The 25,013-nt window shown below is 39.9% G+C and overlaps 2 protein-coding genes across 2 annotated transcripts in view; one reads left to right on the top strand and one right to left on the bottom strand.

Annotated features, from left to right (window-relative positions):
- NT5DC1 (5'-nucleotidase domain containing 1) overlaps positions 1–25,013 on the bottom strand; it is a 279,569-nt gene that overhangs the window by 202,632 nt on the left and 51,924 nt on the right.
- COL10A1 (collagen type X alpha 1 chain) overlaps positions 1–25,013 on the top strand; it is a 74,491-nt gene that overhangs the window by 46,979 nt on the left and 2,499 nt on the right. Inside the window, exon 2 of the mRNA XM_075063434.1 lies at positions 10,525–10,678. Within this exon, the coding sequence (XP_074919535.1) occupies positions 10,540–10,678 (139 nt within the window). The 5' untranslated portion in view covers positions 10,525–10,539. The remainder of the gene's footprint in view (positions 1–10,524; positions 10,679–25,013) is intronic.

The raw sequence follows: 25,013 nt of genomic DNA, 5'->3' as shown, positions 1-25,013 counted from the left end.
AGAATTCCAAGGGGCGTGGGAGACTGCGGGAACTATGGGATAGCTACGGAAGAGCTACCCACAATGCAACGCTTCAGAAATCGACGTTAGGCTCGGACCATGGACGCACAATGCCGAATTATTGTGCCTAGTGTGGCCGCATGAAATCGAATTTATAATATCAGTTTTAAAAACCAATTTTAGCTAATTCGATATTATCCCGTAGTGTAGACGTGGCCTTAATGTAAGAACTCAGCCTAACAGCCAGAGAAGAATGACAAACTAAATCTCGGATTCTCTTTTAGAAAATCGGCGAGTAAATAAACCTAAAATGCAGGAACATGTTTTCCTGATATCTTTTCACATCTTGTTTCTGACAATACATCTCTACCTCAATATAACACGAACCGATATAACATGAATTTGGATATAACGCGGTAAAGCAGTGCTCCGGGGGGCAGGGCTGCGTACTCCAGTGGATCAAAGCAAGTTTGATATAACGTGGTTTCACCTATAACGCAGTAAGATTTTTTGGCTCCTGAGGACAGCGTTATATTGGGGTAGAGGTGTACTGATCACATTAGTGGTGCTAGACTGGTAAACTGACAGCAAGTCTCTGAATCTGAGGGGGCAGGGCTGTAATCTTAGAATGTCTACAGTTCCACAGCTATACCGCTATAGCTGTGCCACCATAAGGTCTCTCATGTACTAATCTTTGCCGGCAGGAGAAAGCTCTCCTGCTGGCATAATGACACCTCCTCCAATGAGGGGCATTAGCTATGTCAGCAGGAAAGTCTCTCCTGCAGACATAGTGCTGTCCACACCAGCACTTTTGCCCGTGAAACTTATGTCAGTCGGAGGGAGGTGTTTTTTCACACCGCTGACTGACAAGGTGGTAATGTAGACAAAACCTAAGTGACTCAGGAGTGCAAGTCCCATGTTCAAAAGTGACCTAGGCTCTTAGGATCCCAGGTACTTTTGAAAATCTTACCATTTATATGCAAGTTTTAAACCTCGATCTGGTCAATACTTTGCATGTAAGTAACTCTGCATATGCAAGGAGTTCTGTTGAAGTAAGGGAACGTCTACACTACAGGATTATTCCAATTTTACATAAACTGGATTTGTAAAACAGATTGTATAAAGTCAAGTGCACGCGGCCACACAAAGCACAATAATTTGGCGGTGTGCATCCATGTACTGAGGCTAATGTCGATTTCTGGAGCGTTGCACTGTGGGTAGCTATCCCATAGCTATCCCATAGTTCCCACAGTCTCCCCTGCCCACTGGAAATCTGGATTGAGATCTCAATGCATGATGGTGCAAAAACAGTGTCGCAGGTGATTCTGGGTAAATGTCGTCACTCATTCCTTCCTCCCTCTGTCAGTGTCAGATCCCGCAGAAATGATGAGCTGCATGCCATTCTAGGGGGTGCCCCTGCAACAACCCCACCCGTTGCTTCCCTCCTCCCCAACCTCCTGGGCTACCGTGGCAGTGTCCCCCCATTTGTGTGATGAAGTAATAAAGAATGCAGGAATAAGAGGGGGAGGCACTGACTTTTTAGTAGTCCAGGCAGGACATTAAAAATGAGGGGGAGGCAGCCTCCAGCTGCTATGATAGTCCAGGCAGTACAGAATCTTTTGATTCCAGGCAGTACACTTTTCTTTAGACATGAAAGGGGGGGGGGCTGATGGAGCTCAGCCCCCAGTTGCTATGATGAGGACGGTTACCAGCCGTTCTGTACCATCTGCCGGGAATGACCAGGAGTCATTCCTATTTTTACCCAGGCGCCCCCAGGCGACCTCACCTGAGGCCAGCCAGGAGCACTCACGGGATGATGATGAGGACGGCTATCAGTCCTTTGTACCACCGTCTGCCACCAGGGGAGGGGGGGGAGAGGATGCTGCTGTTCAGTGCCGCAGCACCGCGTCTACCAGCAGCATGCAGTAGACATACGGTGACATTGAAAAAAGTCAAGAAACGATTTTTTTCCCTTTTCTTTCACGGGGGGGGGGGGGGGGTAAATTGACGAGATATACCCTGAACCACCCCGGACAATGTGTTTGACCCTACAGGCATTGGGAGCTCAGCCAAGAATGCAAATGCTTTTCGGAGACTGCGGGACTGTGGGATAGCTGGAGTCCTCAGTACCCCCCCTCTCCTCCATGAGCGTCCATTTGATTCTTTGGCTTTCCGTTACGCTTGTCACACAGCACTGTGCTGTGGACTCTGCCACACTAACCCTAATCCGACATGGCAATACCGATTTCAGCGCTACTCCTCTCATCGGGGAGGAGTACAGAAACTGGTTTAAAGAGCCCTTTATATCAATATTAAGGGCCTCGTTGTGTGGACGGGTGCAGGGTTAAATCGGTTTAACGCTGCTAAATTCAGTTTAAACGCGTAGTGTAGACCAGGCCTAAGCCTATAAGTGTTTATGGAATCAGATGAAGGCCTTACTGTGGGAGTGAGTGCCAGAGTAACAGTGATAAAAATCCAGGGGTTATGTAGCTTAACTACCTGAACAATGTGCATGTTTTTAAGTCTTATTTTTTAAAAAAAACTCAACATTGGAAAATTTTCACTGAGATCAAGAAATTTGATATTAACTCTCACTTCAGTCACCAGTTTGATCAGCATTGCCAGAAAGGGGGGGAAAAAACAGCTTGCAAGCAGTAGTGTTCAAAGATACTGAAAAGCATGTTCTTCAATGTATTCCTCCATCCGCTTGCTGCATTGTACCTAATTTATGATTATAAACTCTTTGGGATAGTAACTGTCTCATATGTCTGTACAATCCCCAGCACAATGGGACTGCAAACCTCACAGGGGGCTCTGGACACTATTACCTTAATTAAATAATAATGCAATCCTCCTCAGTCATAGAGACCAGTAAACTCGGGTCACTGAGTTAAATTTATAAGACTATCAAAAGTATTTCCTAAAGCTGCATACTGGTTATTTGGCACAACTGAAGGTAAACAAACTTAGTAGAAATACTGTTATAAATATATAACTGGGTGGCGCGTTGTTAAAAATAATCTTATGCTAAAAAGGAATGTTATAGTCAAAAGTTACCTTACATGACTAAGTAACCGATCACTAGCCAAGTACCTAGTGCTAAAATAATCACATACCACTCTTCCATGTGAGCTTGAATGCAGGACATTTATTCTGCCACTATTACAACTGTAAAAGTAGGGCTGCTAAGAGATTTAAAAAACTGCAATTAATTGCGCGATTTACAAAAATTAATCATGATTAGTTGTGCTGTTAAACAATAATAGAATACCATTTATTTAAATTTTTGGATGTTTTCTACATTTTCAAATATATTGATTTTAATTACAACACAGAATATAAAATGTACAGTGCTCACTTTATATTTATTTTTTATTACAAATATCTGCACTGTGAAAAAGCAAAAGAAATAGTATTTTTCAATTCCCCCATTACAGGTACTGTAATGCAATCTCTTTATCGTGAAAGTTGAACTTAAATATAGACTTATGTACAAAAAACCTGCATTCATAAATAAAACAATCTAAAATTTTAGAGCCTACAAGTCCACTCAATCCTACTTCTTGTTCAGCCGGTCACTCAGACAAACAAGTTTGTTTACATTTGCAGGAGATAATGTTGCCAGTTTCTTGTTTACAATGTCACCTGAAAGCGAGAACAGGTGTTCCCATGGCATTGGCATAGACAGTGTCACACAATATTTACATGCCAGATGTGATAACCGCTTTAACTACTTTTCCAGAGGACATGAATCCATGTTGATGACAGGTTCTGCTCAATAACAATCCAAAGCAGTGTATACCACTGCGTGTTCATTTTCACCATTTGAGTCAGATGACACCAGCAGAAGATTGATTTTCTTTTTTGGAGGTTCAGGTTGAGTAGTTTCCACATTGGAATGTTGTTCTTTTAAGACATCTGAAAGCATGCTCCACACCCCGTCCCACTCAGATTTTGGAAAGTACCTCAGATTGTTAAACCTTTGGTCGAGTGCTGTATCTATCCTTAGAAATCTCACATTGGTACCTTCTTTGTGTTTTGTCAAATCTGCAATGAAAGTGTTCTTAAAATGAACAACATGTGCTGGGTCACCATCCAAGACTGCTATAACATGAAATATATGGCAGAATGTGGGTAAAACAGAGCAGGAGGCATACAATTCTCCCTCAAGGAGCTCAGTCAGAAATTTAATTAACGCGTTTTTTAAAAAACGAGTGTCATCAGCATGGAAGCGTGTCCTCTGGAATGGTGGCTGAAGCATGAAGGGGCATATGAATGTTTCACATATCTGGCACGTAAATACCTTGCAATGCCAACTACAAAAGTGCCATGCGAACGCCTGTTCTCACTTTCAGGTGAAATTGTAAATAAGAAGCAGGCAGCATTGTCTCCTGTAAATGTAAAAAAACTTGTTTGTCTTAGCAGCTGGCTGAACAAGAAGTAGGACTGATAGGATTTGTAGAGTCTAAAGTTTTACACTGTTTTGTTTTTGAGTGCAGTTATGTAACAAGAACCATCTACATTTGTAAATTGGACTTTCACAATAAAAAGATTGCACTACAGTACTTGTATGTGGTGAACTAAAAAATACTGTTTCCTTTGTTTATCATTTTTACAAATATTTTGCAAATATCTGTAATAAAAATAATGTAAAGGGAGCATTGTACACTTTGTATTGTGTTATAATTGAAATCAATATATTTGAAAAAGTAGAAAAACATTCAAAAATATTTAATAAATTTTAATTGGGAAGCTATTGTTTAACCATGTGATTAAAAGTGCAATTAAAACGGTGATTAATTGCGATTAATTTTTTTGAATTAATCGTGTGAGTTAACTGCAATTAAATCAATAAAAGTATAAGTGACATGAATCTAACAAATGACAAATACCAAGCTATACGTCAATGAAGTCTCATAATTTTTTTAACAAACTCTCTCTGGTATTCCAGGGTGAGTTCTGCTTTAAAAACAGATGAGACAATATTGCCCTGCAAGATTAACTTAACCAAGCAACCATTAAATACAAGTCTGCAAAAGACGACAGCTGAAAAAATCCTATTTAATTTTACAATTAGTTAGATAAATAAATTCTCCTCCTAGATAAAATATATACACATACACACACTTATATATATACATACACACACACACACACTTCCCAAGTAGCTAGTCTGCATTTTTAATTAGAACATATGACATGCTCAAAGTAGGAATAGCAGTACTAAAAAGTACTTCCAGTCCTTAACTCATCCACAGCTATTTCATGCCATCTGCATGGCCTCAGCATTCCCTCAGGCTTTGGCCAGCAATGTGCTGCCAATATTTTAACAAGAATCTTCCATATTTTCTTCTCTTTTCCTTATGGTAAACTCTATACCAGTTTACAGATAGGAAGAGTGTGTAACTAAATAATCTAGAAGTTTGTTTTCCTGTTTTAAAAAGACTTCCTAATATTTTTAACCAAGGAAAGGGCTTCAACACTTTGTGACAAAAAGAGCCCTTGGCTGAAAATATTTATATTTTGTTAGTTAAAAAATATTGAATATATTGACAGTCTAGCATAGGGGTAGTCAACAGGCTTCCCCACTTGCTCTGGCCCAGGGCCTCACAAAATGGTAATCCACCTCTGGTCATGCTAATCCCGCAAGTGATGATGCAGTAGGTCAAACACACATACATCATGCCCTTGTGGAACTCTGTTCAAGTTAATGGGCACAGAGGTCCATCCATACAGAGTAACTTCCAGGATCAGGGCCAAAGCCACACCATTTTTCAAGCTATGGCTCTGAGTCTGCAAACACTTACACATGGGCTTAGGTTTATGGATTGTGAGGGGATTCCACAAAGGTCATTTCTTTAAATAAACGTGTTTAATTATGAATAATGTCATTCATTCAGGAAGCAAACATCATGTGACTATAACAAAGTGTATATCCCCAGCTAAAAAGAAACTGCAATTTTCGGATAATTACTTCTTGCTATCCAGGGAAATTAAAATTTTATTCTGAGTTAGAACAAGGAATATTATATTGCAGTAAAATTATTTACTTTTCGAACTTTTCAATTGCTATTTTAAAGACATATTTGTTCATGAAAAAGTTACCTGTATTTGAATGCAAATGTGCAAATACACATTAAGTGTATTTAAGTGGCCAATCCCCATGATGTGGTGTTCAGATAAACACAGGTGTGTTTATTTAATGTGCTGTTACTGAATATAGACATACACAAGTGTGTGCATATATATGGAACCCCACACTTCACATGTATGCTTACCGCTAAATCCTGGCACGATAGTGCACCCAGAGAAAGCATACAGCAGTAGGGGGAACATAAGGAAGAAGAAAACCACAAGCCCACCTCAGCTTTCCACCAGCACAAAAACCCAAACCAAACCCTAAGCCAAACAACCCCATGAAGCAGCATTCCAGGGTGGAGTCTGGCATAAATCCAAAGTGAACAGATGTGTGTATATGTCTCCTCACCCAACAATTGTCCTTATTCACACGTGTTCACACAGAGATTATTCATCCTTTTGGAAGTAAAGTGAGATGAGAGGAAACAAGACTGTCAGCTAAATATGGGTGCATATTACTTTTGTAGAAGGAGTGTACCTATCTGGGGGGAGCATTATGCATTGGTCTAGAAAATAGCAGGGAATGTAAGAAGTTTTATGCATACAGGACTATAGCCAAATGTTCCTAACTTTATTTCTTAACCCAATATTGTCAGATTGGCAACATTTTCCATGGAGGGCTTCCTACTTATTACAGTTGAAATTTTAAAACAAAACTATTTTTGGAATTACCAAAAAGGTTTTGGTCAGTTTTAACATCTGAAAAACAAATTCCTTTTGCTTGTCCTTTGGGTGTATAACTCAATGCTGAGTAATGGCTGAGTGGATTCTCACTGAAATGTACAATGACACTAACTTCTAAACTAAGCAGCAGAAGAAACTTAATGGTCAACTTCAGTCCAAAATTTAGTTTTTCTGAAAATTATAATCAACTGAAAATAGGGGCTCTCACTAAGGAAGTGACAACTCAACTATGTAAGCCTCCTTTAAAAATCACCAACCTAGTTATACACACAAGTTTAATAAAGAATAATGCTGAAGGACATATTCCAGAGTAGAGTTTCCTCATGAACATGGAACAGAAAATTATTTGAGGGTGGCTGGGAAGAAGAATGGAGAAAGAATACCACATAATACTACATCAGATGACTTACTACATCAATCATGACTTTTATTCACAACAATGGTATATGTTCAGAAGAGTATTGGCACAGTTGCAAACCCGGATACCAGACTTGACAGTCCATCAGTTTTTTTCAGCATGATAAGTTATGTTTCAGGATATTTGCCATAAAGCCCTATTTTTTTCCAGGACTGAAAGTCACCTGGGCAGAGAACAATGATTTAAACAGAAGCTGAGTTTCAGTAGAGTGTAGGCCATGCAGCTGTGCTGCAGCCTGTTCACAGCCACTTCATCCAATCTTTGGGATGGTGGTTGTAGCCCTTCTGTGCCTACCAGGTATGAGATCCCGCCTCACTGAATCTGTTTGTTATTAGTATTACTAGCGCATCATAGGCATAGATCTAGTAGCTACTGTCCAAGCTGGCTCAGAACACTTCTCTATGCCAGCACGGAGAAGGTGCTAATGGGAAAGATGGCACAGCGGGGATGCCCAGCTGTGCAGCCCCAATGAAAGACTATCAGAGAGCTTCCACTCTCTCCACAAAAGGGATCAAGTTAATCAAGTTAGGAGTGTTTGGCTCCAGTTAACAATAGTGCAGTTACTTTTATTTGCATTTGTTTTTCAATAACCTCCACAGTTTTAGAGGGCAACATTCCATAAAAACATAAGCAGTACCGGGCATACTCATGAATCAGGCCATGAATCCATGACTCTGCTGCTTACTTACATTAACATACAGATCAATCAACATTGTAATATAATGCAAAACCTGATCATTTATAAATGTATAGATTTTTTAGAAATGTTCATATTTAACTTTTATCAAGAATACTTTTAAAAAGTAATATGCATGCTACATTTAGCCTTGGAGGTTCACACTAAATTCAGAAGGTCATTTTCTTCATGTCCATATTATTTCTGCTTTTATGTCATGTTTTAGAATCAGGGACATGAATGATTCAGGAACTGAAATTTACTACATGATATCTGGAATTGATTAATGATGACAGTGGGGCTGAAATATTGTGAGACCATCTGTCACTGTTTACCAGGTAGACAAGTCATAACAGGCAGAAATAGTCAATATAGCAAAAATTATTTCAATGGTCTTAGTATGGTCAGTGCTAATCTATACTTTGAATAAACAGAGAGATTTGCTAAGTGTGGACTAAACTGTAATGAAATTTGACCCAATACAATAAATTCATGGTGGTTTAAACATAATGAGACAAAGCCATTAAATAGGAACTTTGTGGAAATGCACCATAAACAACATTTCATTGAACCAGAACCTGAAACAAAAGTCATTTACTGCACATAGAAAAATTCAGAAAAAAATAAATGCAAGCTTGTATTACATTTGTCTGATTTTTTAGTACGCAATAAAATCAATTATTTCAATAAATTAATAAGACTGAATGTAACGGAAATAGAAATAGTGGTATTACATTGTATAACTCAAGTTTCTTTATGAATGGATACTTCATTGCACATAAACAGTCGCTATATATGGACTATTTATTTGATGTGTTATACATCTAAGACAACAAAGCAGAAACACACATGTAAATACTCTCTCATTAATTTACTTCTTCAATTTCATTTTTATGCACAAGCACAACAAGTGATTCAGATGGCTCCAGAACTGTACAAATCCCTAATTAACACAAAAGGGATTGTAAGCCCTGAAAGTAACTGCTCCAAGATAGTAAGAAGTTCACAAACTATGAAACTACATTTCCTTACAAATGTATGCAGAAATCCATTTTTAAAAAGTAACACGTATCTACCCCACTTACAAGTTTAAGCTTTTCCCAATGCTACCTCTCTCAGTCCTGAAAACAAAAGGGATATAAAATAATTTAAGAAAATGTTCATCACGATGTGTATAGTTTCACCAAAGACACATGAAATACCATACAGTAAGAAAAACTCCAACCTGTTCCATCATGCCTGCCCAAGATCCCTCCCCCTATTAGTGCTTATGACTTTTAGGGAGGAGCTTAAACAAGGGAACAAAAAGTATAAATATCTCAGAAGGATACTTGAAATAACAGCTTCTGTTCTGCGCACCTGTGGCGGAAGAGCACCTCAGTGGGCTACTGAAAGGCTACTACATATTTGGAACTCTACACTATTCTGGTATGCTATGGTTTCATTCCATTTCATTCGGCTTCCAATATAAATTAACCATAGGTCTGGCAGAATTCAATTTTAATTATTTTTCTCAAATTTCGATTGATAGATATTATCTCTGTTCATTTTTTCCTATTTTTATTTATTTAAATTTTCAGTTGGGCAAAATTAGGAGTTTGAAGCAATTTTTTTTCAATTGTTATTGATTTAAATGTTAACAGTTGCAGGAAATTGGCGGGGTGTAAGACAATAGTAGAGTCAGACAATAATTTAATGACAGATGTTGAGATTCAAAAAATTAAAACTTTATAACCATTAAAATAAAAACTGTCAATATCATGTCTAAATATACAAAGTTAATATCCTTAAATCAAACTTTGATAAGTTTTCAAGCAGCATTTTTCTTATCTTGCCTATCTGCAAATTTCAATTATTATCGGTGGAAATATGTTTTCATCAGTTTGTGTATGTATGGCAAAATCAACATTTATCAATAAAAATCTAATCTTTCCTTATACAGGACAGAAGTTTACTGGGGCTCTTTAAGAGCAAGTGCCAGTGTCCCTGCTGCCACAAGGTAAATTACTTCCGAAGGCTAAGGGTGAAATCTTGGCCCCAATAAAGACAATGGGGGTTCCACTATTGATGTCAAAGAGGTCAGGATTTTACCCTTTATAGATACAGTGTTAACTAGAAGGAGGCAATGCTGCCATGTTGCAATGCATATGAGAGAGATTTTTCCCTGATTCTAGAGGAGTCAAGATATGCTGCTCCCAAACCTACCATTATAGAACCTAATAGCAAACTGACACTTTTTTTCTCAGAAGAATTTAAATTGTTACATATTTTAATATGCTGATTATATTTAATAAACAATTTAAAAACTGTTGATTGGAAGAGTATGGGACAGAATCTGATCTGGTAAGATTACAGATTTTATATATCTATACTTTAAAAACATATTTAAAATATTTAACCACTTTCTTTGACTAAAATAGGTATACTTTAAGAAATCCACTAGAAATTCATAGATTTGGGAGCAGTTTTGTATAAAGCAGTACTGAATCTGTAATATTAAGTATTTTTAATACAACTTATTTGTTCATTGCTGCAAATCCTGAACTGATCAACTTATTTTTAAAAAGGGAACAATCATTTGCATAAGTATTTTTCCTCTCTAATGCAGAACAGATTGGGGAATATGCAGGTACAAATATCCTTTCTGCTGCTGCTTTCTCTGAACATTGTCCATGGTGGTGATGGGTTTTTTTCTGAACGATACCAAAAACAAGCCAGCATGAAGGGGCCACATTTCTTACCATTTAACGTAAAAAGTCAAGGTAAGTTAAATATATATTTTTTAAAGAAATATTATAAGCAGTTATACCCTACGTGTGTTCATTACAGTACAGATAATCTCTCTTGTTCTTTTACTGTTGTTCACTGTCAGTGATAATTGTTTAGTTCTAAATGGCTATTATGTCACTGCAGACGGAAATGGGACAGGTTCTGACAGTAATGTCTAGAGAGAGAGAAGATGCTACTCTCTTGGCTGAGAGAAAGAGGGAAACTCCCATTTTATAGTACAACTAAATAAGAAGAGGTAGAGAGCATGCGAGCAGCAGTGATTTTGAATTTTGCCATTACCATTTAGAATACTCTTGAAGCATATATATTCATATATAAAAAGACTTGCTCAGTGCTCATCAGTCCTCTTGACCTGGGAAATGGCTCCCAAAAAAAGCAATCAAACTGGACATAGCAACAAAAAGTAACTGGGAGTTACATTGAATATTACAGCCAGCTGATTTATTAAACAAAAATGTAGGTGTCCAATCATATTCTACTGTTACATTTGTTTCCTTACTTAAAATTCAACTATGGTAAAACCTAGTACTGCTGAATATTAATTCAGTATATATGGACCAAATTTAGATCTCTGTTCCACATTTGTAAACCCAGGGTAAGTTCCTGAAGTGATCTGAGTTACAGTGATGGAAGTGAGATAAGAAAATAACCCTATAACATAATTGCTAGAGAATAATACACATCTTTATTAAAACAGACTAATTTAAACACCTGAAATATAAATTGGTTTTACAAAGATGCTTCTGAAACACGCTTAATTATAGCTGCACTATAAAAATATTTCTTTTGAACAGGTCATATATTTTTGAACTCACTTCACATACTTATAATAATCCCCTCAAAGTGTATGTATTTTCCTCTCTCCTGTGTATGAAGTGTGTGATTATAGATAATATATATTAAAACCACTATAGAAAAGGTATATGAAAGCCCTCTTTTTTTAAAGTATCTGTTAAATTGAAACAAGCATTCAGTACTAACAACCAAAACAACTTTGAGTCATCTCTAGCATGCAGAAACTAATCTATTAATGCTCTCCAAATTGTTGACAAATTTCACATCAGATAACTAAGAATAGAGTATAACTGGTTTCGATAAAGTATGATTTCTGAAAAAATGAAATGAGAACACCACATTGAACACCATTAATATATCTGAGCGTCATGGGTGGCTCTAGACATTTTGCCGCCCCAAGCACGCATGCTGCCGAACCCTCCGCAGCAGACCCTCCGCAGGCATGCCACCAAAGGCACCCTGCCTGCCGCCCTCCCGGCGAACGGCAGAGTGCCCCCCACGGCATACCACCCCAAGCACGCGCTTGGCGTGCTGGGGCCTGGAGCCGCCCCTGCTGAGCGTGCTACTGTAACTACAGGTGTGTGTTTTAGATAAAACAGCAAGTTCAGTCAATGCAGTTGCACAAAGATCCAGTACTTTTTAAATCATCTATGCCAAAATGTTTTGTGTCCTAGCTGCATACACAACATACAAATAGTTTTGAAGAATAAGACTAAAATGAGCATGATATTTAAAAACCACAATGGATCATCAGAATCCAATAAATCAAGTTTTATAATTGATTCCACACATTACCTACTGGTATTTTCTCCTCAGTGAAGTTTTTTGCTAAAAATTAACTGATAAAATAAAAGACTAGCTTTCTTGTATCAACATGATCATTTAGGACCCAGTCCTGATCAACACCCTCAAGTCAAATCCTATTATCCTCAAAGTGCATTGAAAGTACTGAACACTGCCTGTCAAAGCATTTAGTACCTGGCTGGATCTTCAATTCTGCTGCCGGAAAATGCCAAAAAAACAGAAGTGACCATTCTTTTCTTTCCTACTGTACCAAAGGGTGCCTTCAGAGTACTTTTTATCTTTGTTATAGCTCACCTACATGTAGCTGTATACCTCTGCAGGGACGTGGCAGTTGCAAATAAGAGTTGTGTGAGATCAGGAAAGCAATCTTGATCATAAATCCTTTCTGCTATCAGTAAAAAGTTGTCTTAAAGTCTGTATCTTCGGCATGAGTATTGACTGGTGCCCTGTCTGCTACTGCACCCTCAGACTGAGCATTGACTTGTTTTTGTTTTGTTTTTTCCAAGTGGCTTACACATTTTATTTAAAAAACCTCATTTTTAAAATAATTTAAATGCAAAACACACCAAGTTGTTTGCCCTGTGACCAAAAAAATATGTTGCTCATGACTTTTAAATTTCTGTAATTAATAGACGTACAACTGGTGATTTAATTTTCACTAACAGACACACCCACTGTGCTCTGTTTACAGTCCAGATTTTCACTGACTTGTCATTCGGTTTTCTCTAGAATTTACTTACCAAATAATAATGTCCCTCAAGAAAATGAATAAAAAGTCTATCATTCAATTTGCTGTTTGTTTCATGAACAGAGTCTTGCTAGTTTCCCTTGTTGGGAAGGACTTACTTCACAGAACACAAGATACACTTCTGTTTTAACTTATCCCAGTAGCTGTTCAGTAGCAGAAACTCTCAATTCTGTGATCTTTAGTCTCTCCCTGTAAAAGCAAGACAGATAAAAGACAGGACAAGACCACCTTCTTCACTTCCTCAAGTGGAGGGCACTCATTCTAACAGATCTGTCATGATGGTCAAAGAAAGCTGCCTCTGTAACCCATGGGGTGAGGATTTCGTGGGATTTGGTTAGGGAATGGAGTGGTAGGGTAGGGAGAGTCCCAGGGCAGAAAAGGGTGGAACAAGGGATCAGCAACCGTCCATAGTGTCTTCCCTTGCTCTTTTTTCGGTATGAAAAGACTTCTTGAAATAGGATTTCAGGCAGCCCTTTGGAATGTATTTCCCCATCTTCCCTACTTGCAAACTTGAATTATTCCTGTCCACTTTTCTCATTACTATGCAGACAGTCAACTTCAGGATTTTGAGCAGAGTCAAAGATGTGTTTTTTTTCTGAAACACCCCAAATTTTACCTATTAATTTACATTTAAAAAAATGACTGGAGAAGGTAGGGAGTGGAAAAGGAGGAGGCAAATGTTTAGGTCCCTCCTAACTTCTAGGAGACAGAAGTAGAACCTAGATAATTCTTCCTTCCCAACCTGTAAATCTTAATTTATATTTCCCAGTCTTATTTTTTTTTAAATCCACAGCTCTGGCTCTCCTTCACTGGATCCAAAGATCAGTAAAATCTGTTAACAAGGGGCATGTGTTAACTATTTTTCTCCATAATTTTATTTTAGTAGTTGATTCTAATAACGATGGGTGGGATTCTGAAAAAGAACTCAGTGTCGGCATAACTCTAGTCCCACTGAAGTCAATGGAAGCTTTACCATCCACTTCAATAGGAGCTGAGTTGAGTGATGTTAGAAATTCTTTTTCAAATCCCACTCATAACAACTTCCCAGGCAGAGAACATAATTTTCTCCTCTTTTGAGTGTGTTTAGCATTATCATTTGCTAAATATATTATGATACTATCTGCAGAACTTTGGTTCACCACTTTGAAGTCTGCAAAATTCCTGGTTGAGGACAACCACACAACTAATTCTAAAAAAAAAATCTCAAACTTGCTGGTTGTGCTTTCTCCTCACACTGAACTTGATATGTAAACAGGGTCTGGCTAGAGTCAGAGTACATAGACCATGTTGTGTGTCAGAAAATACATGCCAAGAATTTTTTTTTTTAAAGTGGCCAACCAACACTTCAGTTATCCTGGTTAAAGCTATTGCTTCCCGTAATCTTTTCACCTGCCCTGTTATACCATGATTTAATACACCTTCCCTTTACAAAACAGAAGGACTGGGATTTTAAACAGACATATTAATTTTGAAATTAGATTTAAGAAGAGGTCCTGGCTTGGCAATGTTACATGTTCCATACTCCAAATGCAAAGAGATGAGTAACACAACATCCTAACAAGCGTAAATGAATGAAGTAACTGCACACACTGCTTCCTTCTAGGTTCTTAGTGGAGTAGGATTTTCTCTACCCTTCTAAACCTCTGTGTAAAGAAAATATCAACCTTCTCGGGTCCACAAATATGCCTCCTTTAACAATTGCATTGCCATTTGCAGCTATATTCTGTGAGGGGTTAACAGGTCTTAAATTCTCACAGAGTATTTCCCGGAGCCCCAGGGCTTCAGCCCTGCAGGACATGTCAGAGCTTCCGCGGCTTTGAAAATATTCACCAGAGCTATGCTCCAGATGGCGCTGGTTAAATTTAAGCCCTGAGTGGTAGCATTCCATTGGCAAGTCTGTACAAGAGCCAAAATGTTGCCATGCAGATAGTGCATTGAACATCACTGGAAATGTATTTTGGTCACAGTTCAAAAAGTCAACAATTGCCAACAGATGCCATATAGTTATCCCAGTTTTCCCCCTATACTATACTTGGAGTAGGAGAAGTGAGATTCTTGAATGATATCTTCTGGCAAAATGCTGATTTTTTTAACACTTTGTGCTTAAGGCAACAAATCCCTTGCCTTTCCCTAGAGGATGCACTTAACCAATTTTTAGATATGTGTCTATCATTCCTAAGGATTTGTACAGAACTTACTGACCTGAATTTGTTACTGGGAATGGCAATGCTCCCACGTAAACTATCGCCTAACATGGCCCTCTAGGGGAGTGGGTGATGGAAAAATCAAGTGTTCTGATTCACATCAGCAAGCCAAGTAACATTCCACGAAGGGGTGTGGAGAGCCAGCTCTGAGTGAAGACATGGGTCTGTTTCATCTAACTTTTACAAATAAAGGAGAATTAGAACAGAACCAAAGTGATTTCACAGTATGAAAGTGTAGCACGGTGAACTGAGTATTGACCCTTTATGGGAATTAAATTCCCTTGGCTTGGCTCTTACATTTCACCTGGTGGGCCTGCACTAAGCTTCCTTGAATTACAGAGTAATTTGGAGAGCAGACTTGGCCAGAGTCACATAGTCCACACTGCCAAACTGCCCTCTTTATATACCTTATTTACTCTTTTTGGATTCTACTACATTTAAAGGTAGAATTCATGTAGTTAGAGGGGAGGTTTACTTCTATTTTTTTTTCCCCTGTGGTTGCACAACAATAATTTGAACACCATATATATCACTTAAAGAAAGTTTCAATTATTTGTATTAAGGCTTTGTTTGAAATTATTTTAACTGCAACAGCAATATTTTAAACTGTGTATGTTGCTGTGCCTCAGGTATTGACCTTTGGCACTTTAGGTAACTACATAAAACTCCCATACTAACAATAGTTAACATTTTATTCTTTGGCCTCAGTTTTCCCCTCATCTGGTTATGAATAGTTTGCATAATTCTGAAGGGTCCTGATCATGGTGGATTAGCCACTTGAGGCCAATGCCCAGGGGCCCCAGCCAATTCGGGCGCCCGCAGCACCTCAACAGGAGTGCTGGGCGGGCAGAGCAAGCCCCTGTGCCCTGACTCTGCTCCCCCACAGGAGCGCTAGGCGGGCAGGGGAAGCCCTCATGCCCCAAACTCGCTCCCCGGCAGGAGTGCCACGTAGGCAGGGGAAGCCCCTGTGCCCTGACCAGTTTCCCTGGCTGGAGTGCTGGGCAAGCCCCTGCGCCCCGACCCCATTTCCCCAGCAGAAGCGCGAGGGGAGTGGGGAGCACTGCAGGCAGAAGGGGTGGGGAGGGCTCCCCACTTGCTCTGGCCCAGGGCCCCAGGTCACACAAACCTCTAATCTGCCTCTGGTCTTGATGCAACCTCCGTGCAAACTGTATGTCAAATTCTGTGCAACAAATTGGCCACTGTTAGAAGCTGCAGTCACAGCAAGGTTTATACACTGAACACAGGAAAGGAAAACAGCAGGCTATATGAGTTTGCAAGAATGGATGGAAAAGATAAAAGAACAGCAGCCTGGGTGTCCCTTGCAGTTACATTCCCTACAGAGAAGTGAGACACAGAAGTAAAACTGAAAGAATCTGAAGTTCCAAATTAAGCTTCTGATGCCCAACCTCACTCTGCTTACTCTATTTTATAGAATTTAAGATGCATTCTAGCTGACAGTTTGTTATACTTTAGAACAAAGAAATCTGAAATGGCTACAATTATAGAATCTCTAAACCAAAAGTAATATAAATATTAACTTAGAGAAGCAATGAGTATTAGATGCTCAAATTTCTATGGTTACTTAAAAAAATACCCTCATAGGTTTTAATTAATTTACTACTCATGAAGGGTGACAGATTGACAGCCCTATTCACAGAACACATACAGCATGGGGAGCAGCGGTGTGTGCCCTCCCTTTCTGTCCTGCCAATGTGCCTTGAACATTAATCTTGAAGGATCATCTTCAGAGGTGAAAAGATAATTCACTCTCCATATCCCCTCTGCTGAGGCTACTGCTTCACAAGATAAGTGTGTTTTCAATGTGGACACATCCACTAGAAGCTAGCCGTAACCACAAATAGATTATAGAGGACACTGAACAGCCAGCCATTAGTGAGAAATCTGTCCTGAGTTGATACAGATGACCTAAAACTGAAAGGAGCTGTACAGCTCTTTTAATCTCTCAAGCCACTGGTATATTTTAAGATTAAAAAAAAAAAAAAAGAGAGTGAGAGAGAGAGAGAGATTGAGTAAAGAAGATAGAACTAACCAATTAAGACTGTGATATGAGCAGGTTTGGAAAATATCTTATTGCCCACTAGCATAAGAAATACTTTTGGAATAATTAAAATTTTTTTGCCAGGTGGACTACTGCAATTTTTCAGAGCAGTCTAAAAGACTAAACTTTACATTATATTTGTCTTACATGCTCTTTCCTAATGCAGGATTTAATTACTGTAACAGCATTCATGGGTGGCATACTTGTGATGAATCAAATTCATGTTAACTAAATAAGTATGCTGCATCCACTAGTCCCATCTGTGTTTAACCTATGATTAAAGGAAACTGTAACATTTAAAAAATAACCACATACCTAACTTACATTGAAGGTTATTTCTTTTTCTTGTAGGGTTTAAGTCTTTCTGATTTTTCCATACCATGTAGTTCTTCTTAGAACTGCTTCTTCAGTTATCACTTGATTATGTTTCAAAACACAGACAACCACTGTACCTTACTGGATATCATAGTTCAATAGTAAGCAATCCCGAGAGCAGCAGCACCATGCTGGAACTGCACTGGGCAGTTAAAATGTACACTCCACTTTGCTGTCACAGTGACAGGTTCCAAGTACCTCTTCCCAGTGGAGACCAACACTTGTGTCAGTTTATAATATTTTTGCTGCATGCAGTAATAAGATTGCTTTCTATTTGTATGATTTAAAACATTAGCCTTATTTTAAATAAGTTAATGGGTCAATGAGGTGGTAACATGGACAAACTAACATGATTTTTTCAGGACTACACTGTAATTATGTAGAAGCAGAAACTGTACTTTTACATTTGGCAGCTAAAAACTATTTTCCTGGCAACACATAAAGGCAAAGCCCAGTGAATATCAAAAACACTGTACACGGACCAGATTTTTCTTCTCCCCACATGACTCTTACAAATAAGTACAGTCATATATTTTTAGAGAAGAAAAACTGATTTTTTATCTGTACTTTTTGGTTAAGAGAGTATTATGTAGAGGTCTAAAGGTTCAAAATAATTAATAAGTGGATGGGAAGAAAGGCTTACTCAAACTCAAATTGGGAAATGAAAAAAAAACTACAACTAATTAGGATTCATATTTAATATGTCAAGCATCCATCAAAACTAGGGCGACCAGACATCCCGATTTCATCGGGACTGTCCCGATATTTGCTTGTTTGTCCTGCCTCCCGACCGATGTTACGTCGGGACACTGGACAAACATGCAAAGTATCCTGAGCTCGGAAGGGGTCGCGCCTTCCCCTGCCCCGACTCCACCCCCTCCTTCCCCCATCGGATCCCTCCCCAAATCCCCGCCTCTTGCCGAGCATGCCATTGCAGGAGACGCAGGGATCGTGGGGTCGGGGTGAGTGTGAGTCCGGACTGGCCCGGAGCAGGGAGGACTCAGGCACGGTACCTGGAGGGAGAGGGGCCAGGCGGCGGCTGTTCTCCCCACCTGGGCAGCAGGACTGGGGAGCAGCCGCTGCTGCAGCTCCCACTGCTGGGGCGGGGGCAGCCAAGCACGTGGCGCTCGGCGGCTGCGGCTTTAGCGCCGGGACCCGAACCCCCCGATCCCGGGCCTGTTGCGGGGACCCAGCAGCGCGCACACTGCGCCCAGCCCCTGGCCAGTCGCGTCTGGGCTGGCTGACCAGCTTGTGCAATCCCGCGGTGGAGGCATCGGCAGCCCAGCCCCGTTCGTTCCCCTGCGGGACCTGAGCGCGATAGGGGGGCTGGGGCCTGCTGCCCCCACTCCGGGGCCACCCGCGGGATTGCATCAGCTGGGCAGCCAGCCCAGACGCGACTGGCCAGGGGCGGGGTGCAGCGTGCGCGCTGGGTCCTCGCAGCAGGCCCGGGCTCAGGGGGTTCGTGGGCGCCAGAGCCGCAACCACCGAGCGTGGCAAGCGGCCACTTCCTTCCCCCTGCAGCAGTGGGAGCTGTAGCAGCGGCTGCTCCCGAGTCCTGCTGCCCAGGTGAGAACAGCCGCCCCCTGGCCCCGCAGGCCGCCCCATACTCTCCTTCCAGGTACTGTGCCCAAGGCCTGCCTGCCTGGGGCCAGGCCGGACTCGCACTTCCCCCGGTCCCGCGCTGCCTTGAGTCTCCTGTGCCTCCCTCCAGCGCTTGCGGAGGGAGGAGGAATCGGGGGTGGGGGATTTTTTTTTTTTTTTTTGCTCTGCCACCATTTTTTCCCCCTCTGCTCCACCCCGCTCCCCTGAATGCCAGTATTTGACTTGGTCACCTTAATCAAAACAGTTACTAGAGACATTAGTTGGTGTTGGCCTTGCTTTGAGCAGGGGACTGGACAAGATGACCTCCTGAGGTCTCTTCCAACCCTAATATTCTATGATTCTAGACAACATCCAGTGTTGCAAGCGATCCATATTACAACATGACCTCAAAGGACTAGTTATTCTAACCTCACTGGAGAAAAATAGAATAGAAGGGCAACAGTTTTTCAAGATATGAAATAATCTGTGTAAAAACAGTCAACAAAAATTTCGGGCTTTAGCTACAAGAAAAAGGGTAAAAGAAAATAGACAAACGCCTAATAACATCATTAGGAATAGTAAAGAGAGTCTAAGGCCTGGTCTACACTGTAGGAAGATCAATCTAAGATACGCAACTTCAGCTACGAGAATAGATAACTGAAGTTGACGTATCTTAGATCGAATTAAAATTACTTACTTCATGTCCTTGCGGTGCACTGCGGCTCTCCCATTGACTTTGTTTCCACCTCTTGCAGAGCTGGAGTTCAGCAGTCGACAAGAGAGCGATCGGGGATCGATTCATCACGTCTACACTACACGCAATAAATCGATCCCCGATAGATCGATCACTACCTGCCGATCCGGCGGGTAGTGTAGACGTACCCTGAGACAGCTGCTAAGCAGCTCCAGAAAGTTGTTGATAACCTTTTCTTACTCTTTTCCCAGTCCACAATCACTGCTATGCAGATGCATATTACATGAATGAGAACTGGTCATAAAGTTGCTGATGTCACTCATGATTACATTATAGATGTACAGATGGGTAACATCAGCAAAGAAGCCCCAAGAGCAAATCAGAATTCAGCTGTAAAGTTATGTGTAAATGTTACAAGAGCTCTGCAAGCTATAGCTATGTGACTTTCATTTATGTCAATGGAAGTCGCTGGCAAAGTCCTTGGGACAAAAAGTGTACCCCTTAACTGTAATATAACTAGGGTAACCATTTGGCTATTCATTCACTAGCAATATCCTGTTATATATTGTTCTGCCAATAGGATTCATACTTTACCATCTATATTTTTAGATGCCCCAGTTGTGCACTGGAATGAAGGATTTTTTTATTTTAAACTAAGTAGTGCTGAATGCTTTCATTTTGTATTACTAAATAAGAAAAAATATGTATACACAAACAAGCACAAAATATCTTCTAAACAGTATACTGCTTTCCCCTCCTATTCCAGCTTGTTTTCTGGCACATAAAATTCTAGACTACATATTAACTTCTCTAGTCTTTCTAGTCTGACACCAGATATAAGTTTGTCCGGGACAAAGAGTAACGTGTGCCATTTGTGCAGCAGTTTATTCTAGGTTTCAGAGTAGCAGCCGTGTTAGTCTGTATACACAAAAAGAACAGGAGTACTTGTGGCACCTTAGAAACTAACAAATTTATTTGAGCATAAGCTTTCGTGGGCTACAGCCCACTTCTTCAGATGCATAGAATGGAACATATATTGAGGAGATATATATACTCATACAGAGACCATGAAAAGGTGGGAGTTGTCTTACCAACTCTGAAGGCTCCAATACTGCAGCATCATACACATTGCAGGTAAAGTTTACATACAGACACACCTAAGATGCTGAAATTTAAGCTGCATTTGATTTATAGCTATTATGTAACCACCACTGTCAAACAGAAAATATTCTGATTCACTGTGGAACTCAGACTTGTTTCCGTTGATCACTTCCAACATGCACCATCCAGCAGCATTTTCCAAATCAAATGTTAATGTTCTCACCCGGGGACAGGTCCTTCCTGATCTGCTCAGAGGACTTTATTATTCTACTTGCACACCTTCCTTAACTACTCATAACAACTTTTGCTATAAAGCAGTATTCTCTATCTACATATCCATCAGCTGAAGAGTATGACATTATGCAAACTGTGGAGTTTCACACGGAAGTATCCTCTTGACATTATTTCTAGTGCTATAGATATTCCACAAAAATCAGCATCCAAAGTCCCACAGGATTCCGCAGTTTCCCAAACAGCAGCTTGGGGAGTCAACACTCTTATTTCTATATTTATATCTGACACATGGTGGAGTGGCTCCATCTGCTGCTTTATTCTGACACACCAAACTCTTTTCTGTAGAAAAGCATAATACTAAGGAACTAAAAGAAAGAAAAGCAATGCTACATTATGCATGACAGTACAGTGAAATTAACGTTTGCAGTGTTGTAGCTGTGTTGGTCTAGGATAGTAGAGCGACAAGATGTTTGAAGGCCAGAAAAGGGGATTCAGGAAAAAAATATTTCAGGATGTGGTCCTCATCAAGTATGTGTTGTAACTGTTTAATGATACCCCATATAGGTTCCAGTGTAGGGTGGTAGGTGGCAACTAGGGGTGTGTGATTTGAGAGTTTTTCCCCCTTCAAAACAACTCCCCAACCTTGCCATGCTCATCATAGCAAGCAGGCTCCCCACAGACCAGGGCACACCAACTCAAGCCAGCACTAGACCCTGCCAGAACAACAGATAAAAAAACCTGGACACATCTCCACTGCTACGATGATCAACCCTCTGCCCCACACACCTTTCAAGATCCATGGGTCCTACACATGCCTATCACAACATGTGGTGTACTCCACCCAGTGCACTAAATTTCCCTATAACAACTATGTGGCAGAAATGAAACGATCACTATGCTCTCAGATGAACTCACACAGAAAAATGATAAAAGAAAAAAAACCTGTATCACATCACTATGGGCAAAAACACTTTTCACAAAACAATCACTCCATAGCTGAGCTTTCAGCCTTCATCCTCAAATGAAAACGGCCCAACACCTTCAAAAGACGTCATAACTTTGGAGTTAACATCATAACTTTGCTAAATACTAAAAAATCCTGGTCTTAATAAAGACACTGGACTTATGGCTTATTACAACAATTTGTAATCCACTCACCTCCCTTTTTTGCCCTATGACTGCAGAGGTGTTAATGGGCCCCTTCCCTTGAATGGTCTGTTGGAATATGTGTTAACTACTTATGCTAAACAAACAATCTGCAACATTTTGGGTATGTCCACACTGGAATTAAACACCCATGGCTGGCCCAGGTCAAAGGGCTATAAAACTGCCAGCCACTAGTGTTGATTTACAGTGTACATACTCTTAGAGTTCCTTTTCCAGATGTGAAGAAGGGCTCTGTGCAGCTTGAAAGCTTGTCTCGCTCACCAACAGAAGTGGGTCCAGTAAAAGATATTACCTCACCCACATTGTCTCTCTAGTGAAATTAATGGCCATCATTTGCCCAACTGTGCATAAAGTGAAAGTGAACACTACAAATAAGTGATGTTGTTATCTAGAGACATGATATGTGATTTAATTACTAAGAAACAAAACCATGATTCAGCCTTGCAGATGGGAAGGGAAGGAAGGAAGAGGGAAAGGATGAAATCTTAATAGGTGTAGTTTTAGTAAAATAATTGATATGACAGCTGTTCAGGTATTAGGAAGCTTCTTTAATTTTGCACATTTTCAAATGTGCAGATTGAGTAGATACTACTGACTTATTGAATTCATTGATCATGGTATCATGACCTAGTACTACAAATTTTAAAATTTCTAATCAATGTCCTTGACATTAAAGTACTGTAGACTGTTTGGGGGAAAGATTGTCTATTGTTTGAATGAAATCAAGAACTGTGTAGAAATAAGATCATTGCTTATTCCTTATCTGAGTTTTACTTACGTAAGAGAACTTATAGTAGATTTTAAATAAGAATTGCCCACAGACAAGACAATGGTTTCATTAAAATATATATTTGCAATATCGTAAAAATCAAAATAGTTTCCCCTCCTATGCCTACTTGATTTTGTTAATTGGGAACTATCCAAATCTTTAAACAAAGGGAATATTTTTCCACAGGATATGAAGATCCTTACCAAGAGCAAACTCAGCCTTCAAATACGATTTATAAAACTTCTCCTTAACACTGTTAGTTCCATTCATTCCACCACCAAATTGTTTTCTGTACAGCATACAGTGACTCAGCCAACAATGACCGGTTTCACAGTGGTAGCCATGTTAGTCTGTATCAGCAAATGAGGAGTCTTTGTGGCACCTTAGAAACTAACACATTTATTTAGGCGTAAGCTTTAATGGGCTAAAACTTCATCATGGAGTGAAAAATACAGTAGGCAATTATAAATATACAACACATGAAAAGACGGGAGTTGCCTTACCAAGTGGGGGGTCAGTGCTAACCCCCACTTGGTAAGGCAACTCAAGTCTTTTCCTGTGCTGTAATATATATACCTCCTACTGAAATTTTCACTCCATGCATCTGATGAAGTAGGTTTTAGCCCACGAAAGCTTATGCCCAAATAAATGTGTTAGCCTCTCAGGTGCCACAAGGACTCCTCGTTGTTTCAACCAACAATGTATCTTCCTTCTCTCCTAAAGACTTTACAATCTACTTGCATAACTCCATTCAAATCCTAATGAAACTCCCCTCCCTCCCCCAATACTTCTTTTTAAAAAGATTTCTAGAAGTAGTGTTGCAGCAGCTATCATAGATAATAGTAATTTCTGTAATATATTTACTTCCTGTTTCTCCAAGTTATGTACTCAGCAGGTTTAGGTCCCTTCTTACACCTCTGTAAATCATTAAGGGGCTGATCCAGAGCCTACTGAAACCAACAGGGGGTCTGTCCACTGACTTCAATGTGCTTTAAACTGGACCTAACCCTATTATGCATTTCATCACCTGTGCGAGCTACTAATTCTTAAGGTCAGAAGATCACTATAAAGGATTTATTGATAGAAAACTTTTCATGACTCATCTCTCAGTGGTGAGGGAGGCATTTTCAGTTGGCTCCCACACGTAGCATAGGACACAGACAGTTAACTGCACACTTCTCAACAAGCTACCACAGGAAAAAGAAATTATTTTACATGAAACAGACTAGTAACAATATCTGTTTCGATAGGTCTCATTCAGTATGTTTTAGCAAGGCAGAAACCACACCAAAAAACACCTCTCTCAGCTACAAATCAGGGTTCATGGTACACACAAGTTTCATCTGTGGCATCAAACACCCAGCCCACACACTGAATCCAGATTGCTCAATATACGTATAGAGCACACCTGACATATTCAGATTCTGCAGACTCTAAGCTTTCATTTTAAAAAAATGAATGAATATATGCTTAGCCCATACAGTTGGGGTGATAAATTTCCAAATGTAAACCACTGTGGAAGTCTTAATGAATTTGCAAATAGATAGGCTGAAACAAAGAGTCAGTAAGCAACTCCCATATGCCTTCCTCCCATTCATCTCATTGCAGTGTTAGTGTCATGCCTAATGAGCGAGCACTCCAGTGAGGGAAGGAATGATATATTAACTATTTCAGTGCTGATCACTACAGTAGACAATTGGTGGAAGAGGGAAATGGGAAGGTTGGGGAAATATTTGTCTAGACTCTATACTATGCCTTAGGTATTTTATGTTTCTT

This window comes from Chelonoidis abingdonii, chromosome 3, assembly GCF_003597395.2.
Source record: "Chelonoidis abingdonii isolate Lonesome George chromosome 3, CheloAbing_2.0, whole genome shotgun sequence".
NCBI lineage: Eukaryota > Metazoa > Chordata > Testudines > Testudinidae > Chelonoidis > Chelonoidis abingdonii.
This window is presented reverse-complemented; position numbering and strand designations above follow the sequence as displayed.